The sequence below is a fragment of the Armigeres subalbatus genome, chromosome 2 (genome assembly GCF_024139115.2).
Source record: "Armigeres subalbatus isolate Guangzhou_Male chromosome 2, GZ_Asu_2, whole genome shotgun sequence".
NCBI lineage: Eukaryota > Metazoa > Arthropoda > Insecta > Diptera > Culicidae > Armigeres > Armigeres subalbatus.
The window spans coordinates 253775945-253790744 of NC_085140.1; the positions used below are offsets into that span (position 1 = coordinate 253775945).

General features: G+C 37.6%; 1 protein-coding gene across 1 annotated transcript in view; it reads left to right on the top strand.

The window, feature by feature from the left end:
- Positions 1-14109, top strand: part of LOC134212083 (rho GTPase-activating protein conundrum) — a 371885-nt gene extending 357776 nt beyond the window's left edge. Inside the window, exons 6-12 of the mRNA XM_062689596.1 lie at positions 10501-10960; positions 11026-11116; positions 11174-11750; positions 11804-11981; positions 12041-12224; positions 13032-13191; positions 13271-14109. Of these exons, the coding sequence (XP_062545580.1) occupies positions 10501-10960; positions 11026-11116; positions 11174-11750; positions 11804-11981; positions 12041-12224; positions 13032-13191; positions 13271-13366 (1746 nt within the window). The 3' untranslated portion in view covers positions 13367-14109. The remainder of the gene's footprint in view (positions 1-10500; positions 10961-11025; positions 11117-11173; positions 11751-11803; positions 11982-12040; positions 12225-13031; positions 13192-13270) is intronic.
- The last annotated feature ends 691 nt before the right edge of the window (positions 14110-14800 follow it).

Here is a 14800-nt window from a genome sequence, read left to right on the forward strand (position 1 = left end):
AGGTATCTGGAGTTGGAGTTTGGATGGGTTATTAAGGACATAGTTGGAAGAGTAACAAGATGGCAGTCAATATGGCACCGGACCTTCCACGGGTCAATACCACACCTCCCGCATTCCTCTCCCACCAACATTCAAATGCATCGAACAGCACCGAACAAAAGTTTGATATTCAAATTACTAACCTGCTCACAGCATATTTATTAACTTCCCGTGATAATGAACATGTTTCTTCAAAAAGTCCTATGCATTTCGGCACGAATTATAGCATAAATCAGCAGTTTCGTGCCAATTTAATAGTCGTTCGCGATTTGGTGGGTTTATCACTGCACTTCACTTCTTCTCAAAGGGCATTGAAAAAATCAAGTTTTCACACACTTCTCCGCACATGAGCAGCCCGAAATGTTGATGGAATGCCAATTAAACATCACTTTTTGAAATCAGTCACTTGTTTGAAGCGAAAACTTAATAAAAACTGCTATTTTTGACCGAAAAAAAACCACTAAAAACGGATCGCGGAGCGAATGTAAACACCGGCAGCAGCAAACTAATATTTAGGGTGGCTCAAAAATGATTTTGCTCCGCCACGCTCAGTCGAATATGTTTCATATTCTGGGTGTCGTCCGATGGTTTGGGCTGGTTTGAATAGGGGCTTACCGTGCACATGTCGTTTCAGGTTTGTATGAGAGTTGACATGGCGAGGTTGAATTTTACATTATTCTGATTGTGGCGCTACGTCATTGAGTCCTGGCGAGGGGGGAGACCGAGGGGATAAATGGGAGTCGATTCTAATCGAGGTTGCGAATCCTTAGCATGATAATTATGTTTCTCAGAAAGCATCAGTGAAACGTGTAATTCAACAAAATAGCCAGAATTTGTCTGTGATATCTATCGCACCAGGAGCAGATACTTCATACAAAAAGTGTGACACGGGAGTGGGCGGGGTATAAAATGCTATTTTCGCGTTACGTAATCAAATGATCTTTCCCAAGGTGCGGTTTACATTCAGCTATGGGGGCGTACACTTATTAGGTAAGCAATTTTTCTGGGTTTTCAACCCCCCCTCCCCCAATGTAAGATTTTTTTTTCATACAAATGATTTTGACGTAGGACTTACGTCTTTCTTTACTATACTGGGTGTCATTTAGATTTTTGGAAATCGAGAGCGTTACGCTGGAAGGGAAGATTTTGAACGTTACTAGTGCCTTTATCTTTCGATGGATTTTTCAGATTTATATATCAATCGACCACCATTTTGCCTATTTTATTGAAACTTAAGATTATTAACGATAAGCTATCGAAAATTTCAATTCTTGTCAAAGCTAGTAAAAATTTCATATGTAACCAATCCCGTGCATTCCTAACACGGACATTTTTTTTTTTTTTTTTTTTTGTCTTTATTAAGGAGACTTTCAGCCCAAGGCCTAACACGGACATCAGAATGCGGTATTTCACGGGCTTTCGGGTCTACCGAAAGATTTTCTTTGTGTATAAAAGAAGCAGTGCCTGCCGTGTGCGAGTCATTACAATTTGTGACAGCAGTGCGTACTGACGTGCTTTTTGCTCGCGCATTTTTCGTTTCGTTCGTTCGTTCGCTGTGTTTAGGTACCTACTCAGCGACAGCATGCAGTCACCAGTGGTAGAACTGCCGGTGGGTCTGCGAATATGCATGAAAGAAGTGGGCGCATTTTTGTCATTCTGTGCTTGATGATGGTCGGATGCAGTAGTATCGATTGCGATGAATGCAATTGCTCATCGCATTGCTCGGAGTTCACGGCTAGAGGTCGATGATGGCAGCGGTTGTGGGTGAAAAAGAATAAAATTAGCCCAAAGAGATTTGGTCTGCTCATCCACGGAAAGTGATTGGTTTCATAATCCACATGATACCGGGATGAGTACGAGTCATGGTATATGACTGACTATATGTTAAGTTGTGCTTGGTACCAAACGACACGTACATTAAAACATGGTTATACTATAACAGTTCTGATTCCCAGTAAAAAAAAATCAACTACGCTGATGGAAATAAAAATTTGATTAAAATAATTACTTTCGTTTATTTGCAAAACGCATTAACAATTAAAGATGCATAATCAGCAATAGTGATAATATCCATTTTATATTAGAAAATGTCACTGTATTACATGTAAATGTTAAAAAAAAGTCCGCAAAAATAATTTCCAGAAGAATATTTCACTAAACTTTATTATATTCTTTGTTTTTCATTTTCTGAGAAATTGTATTGTTAAACTTGACGTAGACTCAGAATTTGGAATCAAAACTGTAAATAATTTTACGTTGACGTATTAGCAGTACCTCCTTCATTTTAGTAGGGTTATTGCTCCTTGACTTGTTTCTTATTGTTGTGATTTTTTTCAGCGGTAAGCACGCATGTTAGCAAAAAGAAGCAACGAAATTGGTGCTGTATTTCTTTGTTTGGAAAACGGAACAGTTTTTTTTAAAATAGCACATTTTGCCCAAGTCTGAAAATTTTATAAATAGAATTCTTAAACTTCAAATACTATCATCAATAAGAAATCTATAAATGCCCTACATTTCTTTAGTAAATAAGGGCTTGATAGTTAGAAACAAAGCACTTCTAATTATGTACTTAATTATTAGTTTTATTTCCAGATGTTTTGAATAAACAAATTGCTAATATTTCTACACAGCATGGAAGTTGGCGTTTCCAATATCAATACCTATGATCAAACTCCATAGATTCAAAAGTTAGAAGTTAAATGTAAATACGTTACATTTATACAAGTCCTACGTCTACTCGCGGTTATGTTAAAAACTTTACCTATTGTACGTTTTTTATTTATATGGAGCATAAAATATTGCCCGACCCCTCCCCACAAGTGCTTACGTTATTATTGTACGGCCCATATATGGGTTTTCTTTTCGCCAGCGTTTGGAGCCGTTGATCTTCGCTGTTTCCATGATGTGTTGTAGCTCCTTCGTTTTTCCTTCTTCGCTCAGGGGGATCGTCTGCATCCTGTGAATCATGTGATGAAAAGCTGCCATTTTATGCTGATACGAATGATTTGATGTGTATGGGATGACTCTCATGGTGTTGGTGGGCTTCCTGTAGATTTCGAAGTCTAACAAGTTCTTAACAAGTTAAACATTATTTATCAGATCCTACACTATACTTTTACATGATTAAATGTTGGGGTACATTGATTCGTTATTCACAGAAGCCACAGGTCTCTCGTCTCTCCACGAAGGAACGAAGCCTTCGCGTCCAGGATTGTTAATCGTTGATTTATCGTTATCGCCGACAAAGTTGATTGTGGTCAACGTTATCGATTGCTACGATAACGACGAATCAACTGAATAATTATTCAGTTCTTCTCGGAGTTCGATAAGTTAACGTAAGTTAACTCGATAATTTTGCGATAATGGGGTTACTAGATTACGCGAATAAAGTTGGTATAAAATTGTGACCAGCTAGTTGACCAGAGTTAATTGAAGCGGGGCACTCTAGGAACTTAATGTTTGCTACTTTATGAAACGAAGAGAAAGGAGGTGTTCTGTTGGTGGTTAAGTGATTTTTTTCCACTATGCGGCATAGGTGTTCCGATAAAAAGATAGCGGAAATTTGCACGACCCAGGCGGATTTACTGAGAGCACCTAATGACTTTCCTTTGTCAAGAATATTCAGCTGGAATCGGAATCCCTCGGCAATATATTGCGATCCAAGTACTATAAATTTATTTGATTCACCGATCTGTAGTGATGCATTCCAGGCTTTAAGGAACAGTACCGAGTAAATATACTCGCAATATATTGATGGATTATCCTTGTCACCTATTCAATATGATTCGGTAAGGCTAAGGAGATTGGTTTACACTGTGAGTCATAAAATAATCATATAATTGGGTGCTTTGGATCTTCAAATAGAAGTTTTGGTAATCATGCTAGATTAAACATTAAGTATAGACATTAAAAATGCTCTCAGATTCTCTGTAAGAAATTGCGACTCTGTAAGAAATTTGTTTTGGTCAATTCGGTGACCTCCTTGAGGGGCCGTCCAGAAACCACGTGGTCATATTTTTGAAGATTTTCAACCCCCCTCCCCCCCTATGACCACGTGGTTTTTTCAAAAACAAAAAAAAATAGCTTATATAACTAAAACATATGGTTAACCCGATCAATTTTGAGGATGGACAAAAACAGAAATTTCAACTGGTTCAAAATCAAAATCAAAATTTTCATGAATTCTAACATTTTGATGATGTTATCATGTTGTAATCTGTATCAGGTATTAGGACTAGAACTAGAACTCGCACACCTTCGATGCATCAGGATACAGAAAAATGTGGACTCGCGAATATGTTATAAAAATTTCTAGAAAAAATTGTAATGGCTTAGAAACTTTCCAAATTATCCCTATATTTTTAATTTTTTGGCATAAAATGCTAGTTTTCATTTTAAATCTACAGTCTTTAATATCTTTGGGTTCCTTTTGGTATTCTAGAATTTATTGTTATATTTGATTATTTAACCCTTTCAGGATGTTTTTTTACATGGATTTAACGTTCATATTTAGGGTTTTCCACTCGATCTTGCCAAAACTAGTATAGAAAGAACTGAAAAGTCGTATTTTTTTTCGGGTGCCATAGGCCAAACTGCTCTGAAGTACATATCCTCGAAAGTATCCAAAATCATACCAAGAAACAAAATGTCCTGAGCTGAGAATATATCCACAAATATATATGTAATCATGAGACATGATATTACGGAGTTTTGAAACGTCCCGATCAACTAAGTTCTGAACGATGTATCCGTACATCGCTAAGCATCCAAGCAGGTCCATTGAGCCGATGCGATTTCATTTATTAATTTCACAAGCTACAATAGACCTTCCATGAGTCGATGTTCTAGATACGATATCGTCTGAAGTAGAAACCCTGCTTAAAAATTTATTAAAATTTTCCATAACGATTAGGAAATTTCCAATAAAGAAACATGGTATGAACAATAAAAAAATATTAAATTTTATACAAATAATGCAAAATTTTCTTAAACAATTAAGAATTTTCCACAAAACAAAAATAAATTAACATTTTTTAACCAAAAATTGCAATTATCAAAGAAGAATTTTCCATAAAGAAATCGAAATGTTTCACGGAAAAAAATACAAACGTTCCATAAATAAATCAGTATTAGCAATAAATAATTACAAAATTTTCCACAAAATAAATATTTTTTACCAAAAATTAAAACCTTTCCACGAGAAAATCAATGAAGAGCATTAAAAAAAAAGGAAATTTTCCATTAAAGAATATAATATATAGAATATTATATATAAATTGAGCATTTTTCCATAGTATTTTCTCAATGTAAATTTTCTTATTTTTTCATTGCTCTTTATTGATGTGAAAGAAACCCAGCCAGGTGTTGCAAATGTCACAATGAACTATTTGCAGCACCGCACTCTAGATCAATTTCCGTTTGTTTGCGTTTGTTTTGTTTTCCTCAACAGCTGACCCAAAATTTTTTTTTTTTTGTGTCTTTATTAAAGAGACTTTCAGCCCGAGGCTGGCTCGTCTCCGAAAAGCCAAAATTGTATTTTATTGACTTTTTACATTTCCCCGTTAAATTCACTAACTTTTTGTATGTACAAACCTTGCGGATCCCAAAACGAATCGCATATCGGTCAACCTGATCGCGAGTTAAATCGTAAGGAAGAAAATCTCAACTCATTTTTATTATATAGATATCTTGTGGAAAAAAATATTTTTTTGGAAAGGATTTTTTCTTTTGGAAACATTTGTAATTGTTTATTGCTAATACATATTGATTTATTCATGAAAATTTTGCTATTTTTTTCGTGGAACATTTTGATTTCTATATGAAAAATTCTTTTTTTCATAATTGCAATTTTTGCTTTTACAAGTGTTAATTTATTATTGTTTTGTGGAAAATTTTCAACTGTTTATTGTTTTATATTTTCTGATTTGTTGATTTTTATTACCGATAAAAATCAACAAATCAGAAAATATAAAGTTTTACGGTGACCGAAAGCCCACCAAATGTTTACTGTTTTGCATAGAAATTCTATATTTATTTAATACTCATGCCCTGATTTCTTTATTGTAAATTTATTTTATTATGTAAAATTTCTATTTTTTCTTTATTAAATAGATTTTCAGTCCAGAGCTGGCTCATCTCTCAAAATTTCTAATTCTCCATTGAAATTTTATTTTAATATCGACTCGTGGAAGCCAATGATGTCATAATAAACATATTTTCTCAGTTACTCTGATGGTTCTTTCGAATAATTTTCCAAGGAACTTCTATTCCACATATCGAATATGCTTCAGTCAATGGTCCTTTCATAAGCGACTCATAGAGTAATGATTGTATTATAGACCAATTATTATTTTGGAGTTCGGATCATTCGATTTATCCAATTAACCAACATATGAATGATGTATGATATAATATCCCAGTAGGTCCATTGGGTTGATATGACTTCAATTATTATTTATACAAGCTACTACAGACTTTTTAGGTTATACAAAACGTCCTGGAAGTCGTAATTTGAACTACTTAATCATTCAAGTCCGTGAACCCAGTGCTTCTAAGGCCCTATAAAAAAAAGTTTGCGAACAAACCTCATTGTCATTGTGCAACTTGATGTTGGCTCAAGATAATTTTGGGTACCTTGTCTCTTGGATCTCATGTTAATGGAAATTAGGATCATATGCTTATTGCATCGGATTGGGTATATACCGATGATGAAGACATTGCAAATGTCTTGATTGATCTGGTAGATATCGTGGGCTAAACTTGAGAACGTTTTGGAGTACCTTGAGCATCTCGTATTCCTGAATATTAATCACTGGCTTAACGTTCAGGATGACCCATCTTATCTGAGTATTCAGAATGATGAAACAATGTGGTTTACGATTCAAACATTTCAACTTCTTTTGCATGCTCTTAGAATCGAAATCTTCCCAAGGTCTCGGATATCTGAGTTTTCAGGGTCAGTCAAATTTGAGCTCCCATATTTTTTGTGTAAAGCCTAATGTCTAGATGAACAATTTTGCTGAAGAAAATGGTGGCCTAGCTCTATTTTGTGAAGAAAATTATTTTGAGCTTTTTAGTGTAATGTCATAAGACGAGTTTGTACAATCCCATTGAATTCCACCACTTAATTGTATATTGACAGATACGTATTTCGACCTCAACAGTAAGGCCGTCTTCAGTGTCTCATACTTGACTCGACGAGAGTTACGACGTACTAGTCGAGTCAAGTACGAGACACTGAAGACGGCCTTACTGTTGAGGTCGAAATACGTATCTGTCAAGATACAATTAAGAGGTGGAATTCAATGGGATTGTACAAACTCGTCTTATGACAAGTCTCTTTGTGATTTTATAGACAATCTAAAACGCTGGGCATATTGACCCATCCGTCTTGAAAGGGTTGAGATTTGTTTTGGAATTCAATTTTAATCGTTATTATTTGACTATTATTTAACCTAGATTGTTTTAGGGATTGGAGTGTTTTTTCTGGAACACATTTTTTTTTTTATATCGCAGGAATATCCTTAGTTCTAAAACCCTTTTATGAATGTAGAAAGCATTAGTATTAATTAGAATTTCATGTTGATTTTTTAAATGCAAGCTTCTCTATGTCATAACCTTTTTCATACGCGCTACTAGAATTTTGTGCATTTAGAACATTTAGGCGCATTATTGAATTTTTGGATCAATTATCCTAATTGTTCAATATCATAAAAACTGGGCTTCTTAAGCCTAAATTATTGCCTACATTTGTTGTTAGATTAATTTTAAATTCCAAGATCTTCTGAATTTTCAAGAATAATTATTCTGGAGTTGCAAGGGAAACCCTTCGGAATATTGACAAGAAATTCTTCGGAGTCTCCACGGAAAAATCTTTAGAATTTCAACGACATTTTTTCCGAAATTCTGTAGAAGAGTTCTGAAAAATGTTCGGCAGAAGAATCCGTAGAAGGATCCGAAATGCATATTTACGATATAATTTCCAATAAACATCAAATTCCGAAAAATTCCCAGTATAAATTAGAAAAAATATCCAGCTATCTTTTTTACAGAATCTCAGAAATACAGAAATTTATTTTCAAAATCCTGGGCAACATTAATGATTCTACAAAGGAAATTCTTCTAAATTTCCAATGAATTTTTTTGACGTAGAATACGTCTTACGGGAAAATATAGGGGGGGGGGGTTGGTCATTCTGCAGAATCAAATTTAAGACCGTCACGAAAAGTGGTCAGGAAGTATGAACTAATAACTCAGCCGATTTTGATGATTTTTTTATCAATCGATCGACAAACTGTTTTTGCACACTGTTTGTTTTTGCAAGATTTTGCACAATCATTAGAAACAATTAAATAAAGGCGCTAAACTATTGAAAAATTGAATATCGTCAGGAACTGTTGAAAACTTGTTATACACAGTTCATTGCCTACGTTTCGTAAAAACATGGACTCTCATTGTACATTTTGTAAAAACATGAACAATTTTCAAAATTGTAGTTGCAGTCAGCTGATGCAAAAGGGTCGGCGGCGTGATGCCAGAAACGATCTGCGGCTGTGGCGTGGCGCGGCGAAATTTTTTTAAAATATTTTTCCATTTTTCCTTTCTATTTTTTTTATGGAAATTAAGACTGAATCGCAACCTGTTTTTTTGTTAATTTTTTTATGGGAATTGGATCAAAGGCTAAGATGGTCAAATAACGCAAATATGCATCGGCGTTGCGACCGACGCTGCGTTACCGGTTTTTCCCGATGCACACCTATGTACGTCTTTTTAACGCTGAGTTGAAAAGACGCTACGTGGGCATCACCTCTAAGATGCAGGGTTCATAATGGTCACTCAATCTCAGGAGGACATGATTTTCCCTCACAAAAGCTTTCGGGAGAAATCGCTTTTCGGGAAATAAAAACAGCTTGAAGAGTGATAACAATTTTTCGCTCACTTTGATTACTGCTAAACGTTGGTTTGCTCTTTTCTTTCATATTCGAGTCTTTTCGTGGCATCATAAATGCAAATTGTAGTAGCTTATGTGGAACAAATAACTTAACGCTTTCATACAGATAGCGTGGTGGTGTGGCTGAAGTAAGCGCATCCCCACAGCTATTGTTGTTACTACTCTGGGTTCGAATCCCGGCGCAGCCATACAATTTTGTAATTGTTCTGCGATAATTCTCGCGAAAAGTGAGTGAGAGGTGAAAGTAATGAAACGAAAAGGATTTTATCTAATAGGCAAGATTTTCGTTCATCTTCCAATGCTAATTCTAGAGAAAAGATTGATGGGTAAAAGATGATCCTCAACATAAACAACGAAATAAGATCTTCTCTTGGCCCGAAAAACGCTTGCTTTGGTCTCATTGAAACGAAAAGTCGAAACCCTGGTTTTGCGTTTCATGATTAAATCATTAAATTTTAATGCTTTGTATTTTTTAAACCGTTATTGTTATTCACCAAAAGTTTTTCGTGTAAAAAAAAAACACGTGGTTCGAGAGCAACACCCCCTCCCCCCATGTGGCTTATCGCGGTCATTTTCCAACCCCCCCCCCCCCCACATATGACCACGTGGTTTCTGGACGGCGTGGTATCGTTATCGAAGTTGGCGTTAAATTAACGACGATAATTTATCGATTAACAAGCCTGTTCGCGTTGTTTTGAAGTCGGTTTAAGAATTTTCAGAAAAATATATAAAGCTCTTTTAGTGGAATGTATTCAACCGTCTAAGACGAATTAAGTACTGCCCATTTAATTCCACCAGTTAATTTTCGTTATCTTTGCAGATACGTATTTCGACCGCAACTGTGTGGTCGTCTTCAGTGTCTCGTACTTGACTCGACTTTTGTTATTTTCCATAAGCAAAAATAAAAGTCTTCAAATGCTTTCGAAACAGCTTACAATTCTAGACCAACATTTAAAAAGGGCGTACCAGCCAAAATTTGTTCTTTCCGATTTCTCGTCTACATACATAGCTATGTATGTAGATTGTAGACTAGGAATCAGAAAGAATAAATTTTGATCTAGAATTGTTCAAATCCTCTAACAGACATATTGCCTTCTCTTCAGTTATAACTTTATTCTAGGTATAGAACCCAATTATACATAATTTTACGATCTAGCCATAATCCGTAAAAACGAGCTTGACTGCTAGTAAAGGTAACCGACGTTCATCTCACCCTAAAACACCACGATGTACATTGTTGTGCCATTTAGGTCCATTGCTGCCTCGTCATCACTCTCTAATTCACTTTAAAATCAGTCAAGCTTATGAGCACAAGGGTAAAATAAAAATTATGAACATTTTTGACGCGCTTGACATGATCGCAAACTTTTTGCCCATGATCTTGGTCTTACCTTGTATGTCTTCAAGACGACGCACTTTAAAGTAGCTACTTAGAGACTAGTCGGAAGCAATATATAATAAAACCCACTTTTGTTGAACCTTACTCACGTTTTGTCCGAATTTTGTTTCAGGGCCGTGAACTTTCCACATCCGAACTTGTGCCAGTTATCGAGGGGCTTTCCGCAGCCCACGCGGATGCCGTCAAGCATCGCGTAAAAGCACTCAACCGTACGGTCCGCGGTAGGACACGGAACAGGGGCAGCAAAAAACCGGACATCCGCGATGTATTCCGTGATGTAGATTCATCCAGCACAGGAACACGTTCTAGAAGTGCCACGCCAGACTCTCTGGATTCATTACCGGGCGATGACGGTTGGAACAGTAGTAGCTCCAACAATAACCACCACCACCATCATCACCCTCACATCCCGAGCTTTGTCTCCGTCTTCGATGGAAGCAATGGGCCGGTGGTGCGACCGACACCGATCCGCAGCAAACAACATTTGCGACGGACACCCAGTGCACCGCTCCGTGGCTCAGCAGAGCTGTTTCGCGGTTCACATGTTCGCTGTGATATTCCCTTTCATAATGGTGAGCTACGACTGACTGTCGAGATTAGATCTAATGTTTAACATCATTTCATTTCTTTTTTCAAGCCGAGGGCATAGAGTTACTGAACTTCCAAAGATTGGGAACTATACACATACCACGTATTCGATCGGGTTCGGATCCTTCCTGTACCATTGGGTAAGAGTTAGATATCTTTTTCGATAGATCAGGACTAATATAAATCTTTTCGCGTAGAACGCATGGCGGTCAACATATTTCCGGAACCCGCAGCCATACGAACCTATACAATGACAATCAAAGTAATGAAGACTCGGGTAACTCGTCATCGGAGCAGAGTCCCCCGAGTTCACCACCTCGCAACAGTCTGCTTTGTTCGGTCGAGAACTCTCCCCTGCGCTCGTCCTACGAACCCGTCAGTTTCGAGAGCATGATCAAACAGACCTCGTCGCCCCATGAGTCATCGCAGAAGCTCTGGCAGCTGCAGCAGGATAATCGTGAGTCTTGCTGCGACATAGACAAAGTGTCTGAAGGAGACATCAAACGTTTGCAACCATTATTGTGGCTGGAGCTGGCCTCCCTGTTCGACAAAAATCACGTCGCCCTGGACAAGCGGAAACCGTTCAAACGAAAACGAAAGGAGGAAGGCAACGTCTTTGGAGTGTCACTAAATGCTCTGGTGAGACGCGACCAACAGATAACCGGAGAAGATACAACCCTCGTACCTCTGATATTGCAAGCGATCTTATCCGAGCTAAGGTTACGCGGTGCTAAAGAGGAAGGCATCCTGCGAGTGCCAGGACATAAACAAAAGGTACTTACCCACCTCTATATGTCGATTATCCGCTAATTATTTCTTTCCTCCAGACCGAAACACTCTACAACGAAATTGAACATAACTTTTACTACAAACCAGAGAAAGTGCAACCCTTGTTCAAGAAGGCTGGTGTACACGATCTCAGTGCACTGCTGAAGCGATGGTTGCGAGAACTACCTCAACCTCTGCTAGCAAACGATCTGGTGCATTTATTCTACCAGACGAACGGTAACTTCATAAAAAAATAATTATAAAAATTATCTTAACCAGACTCAACTTGCTTCCAGTTTTACCTCCCCATGACCAGTACAAAGCGTTGGCCGTTCTCTGTCAGCTGTTGCCGCATGAGAATCGCAACACGTTGCGGGAGCTGTTGAACTTCTTCCGGTTGGTGGTGACGCAGCAGGAGTCGAATAAGATGTGCCAACAGAATGTGGCCACCATCATTGCACCATCGCTGTTCCCCCCAAGGTAATGTTAGTCGGTGCAAAATGAGTGGAAAGAAAGCACAAACTTATTATGAATTTTGCATAAATCTTAACTTTTAACTAGCAACCTACATAAAACGCAGAATATCCGATTCGCAGCAGCAACAAATATTCTTATAATGCGGCTAAAGTCATTATCACATACCTCGAGTATACCAAGAACTCGCGAAGCATCTTAAATTGTATCCCATTTCAGTTTACTTCTAAATGATCACTATTCAGAGACTTCAGATAGCGTTATCGACTAAGCTACAGCATTATTAAACAGGCGAGGTGATCTCTCAAGCTGAAAGTTTTCTTCTCTTGGCAGAGAGTATCATCACAGTTTCTGCCACACAATATACCAATAACCAATTTATGCATTTGGTTGGCATCGGAAGCTCACATTTAATAACTGTAAAAGTGCGTTTATTACATTACAGCCATAAGTAATTGCTAAAAGCAATAATAATAAGAAGAAGAATCAATACTATTTGAGTTGCCTCGTTCTCTAATAGTCATCACAGACCGGGCCTCAATCGTTCAAAAGACATTAATGATAGCACTTGTGTTCAAAAACCCGAATCTTCGAAAGCTATGCTTAACATAAGATTAGAGAGCTTCAAGATGCTGCAATATGTCTAATATGATGTCTGATTTTGATCTATGTGTGATCCATTCAGTATTGCACTAATCAGTCTAATCAGTTCGAATGGATGGCCATGTTTAAGCATTCTCCACAGTTCACAGTTCATCTATGTATTGTACCTATTTTGCATTAAAGCCTAACTATATGTTCGTCCACCCACAGATTCATCCATCCTCCAGACAAGAATAATATCGGAGCCCAAGTCCGCATGGCAGCGCAGTGTTGCCATCTAACGAACGTTCTCATTAAAATCGCCGACGAACTGTGGCGAGTGCCAACCCGGCTCATTGACCAAAGTAAAATGATCAACAAAAATGGACAGGTAACATTCACTGCATCCACCGATCGTCAAAACGCTCGGTTAGAACGTCCCAAACAATTTCTCATTTCACCCTTTCCAGCCCAAACGCCAACTCACCCGCAAAGCCAAAAATCCCACTTCAAACAGCGGCGAGTTTGTCATCGATACCAACCACATCCACAGACTGGTTATCTGAGGGCGGCTACTTTTGCGTTTAGACTAAGGTGCTATTAAGCAATCAGGATCTAATCTTAAGCTGAGCTTCTTTCCGACAACCGTGTTGTCGGTCGATGTAGCTTCATAATCAACGGGCCACATCCAATCTATCTAAATACCTGTGGCTGAATCACATTATCAACATCTTCGAACATCGTAATGCATTCTGACAGGTTACGGATTAGAATTAATCGTGTAGGCCTACTTTCGCTGATTATCTAAATATATCGAATGGTGTGTTTTACCAAGTGTGAGTGTTTCTGGTGTGTTTTGCTTTACAAGCGCTTACCGATTATTGCTTTAAAACGATAATTATATCCCATAAACAGAAGAGGAAATACGCGTATGTTCTATATTTACCGATTGCTGTTGGAGCAGATACTAAAATTAGAATAAAATGGATATCACCCGACGAATTTAACCTCAACTGCATTAGTACATTTAGATTGGGCGCTATTCCGGCAGCCATATAGTCAGGAATGTGAAGTGCTGTTTGTGTGGCACGCTGCTCTACTATAGGATAGACTCGTAATATAGTATTATGTACTTACTCTCAAATTAACAAGAGAAACTGGATCATACGTAACTCACGTCAATTGATGATGATAGTCATTGTAATCTGTATTTATTACGGTGTTATAGTCAAAGATTGTATATATTCGAATGGCAATTTTTGTATATATAGAAGTGTGCAAGAAACAATAAAATTAATATGTACCATGATGTTCTTAAAACAGTTTGAATAGTAATCTCACATCCATGTATTATCCTTGGCTTTTTCTGACGGCTGCAATAGTCACATTCAAAAAACGAATGCTAACTACCCAAACAAAACTAGCTACAATGAAACTTTAATATAGCTGTTTTCGATGCATGGATTCCATGTTGACGCATTCATAGGATTGATTGCACGGTTGGCGTTTGGATGTCCAATTCGACCAGTCCAGTTCGCTGTCCTCTACATGTATTCAAACTAAGATCGGAGTGGACAGTGTCATGCATCAAATATTTCAACATACCATTCGGTCTACACAGTCCAGGGATCCAACTGTTCGTGCCTATCAAGTTAACCGTACGCGTGGACGAGTAATCAGCGGACGCATACCGTTGTCATCAACCGCGCTAGTTTTAATCCGTGTTGCAGTTCGGGTGAAATCAAACCATATTTTCATTTTTCCTAATATATATTTATATCTATTACACATATTCATTATTTATGCCCGCCATTTTATCACCTCCTACGTCTGTGAAAGCTGTTTTGGTTCCGAGCGCTTTCTTAAGCAGAGATAGGACTATTATAAAATAAAAACACTTGTAAGGACGTGGCCAGGTGTGTTGAGGTCCGCCTAATTGTAGTGGAATCTACAATGACCATGGATATGTTTATCTCTGCAACTTCAGGGTTCATGCTATG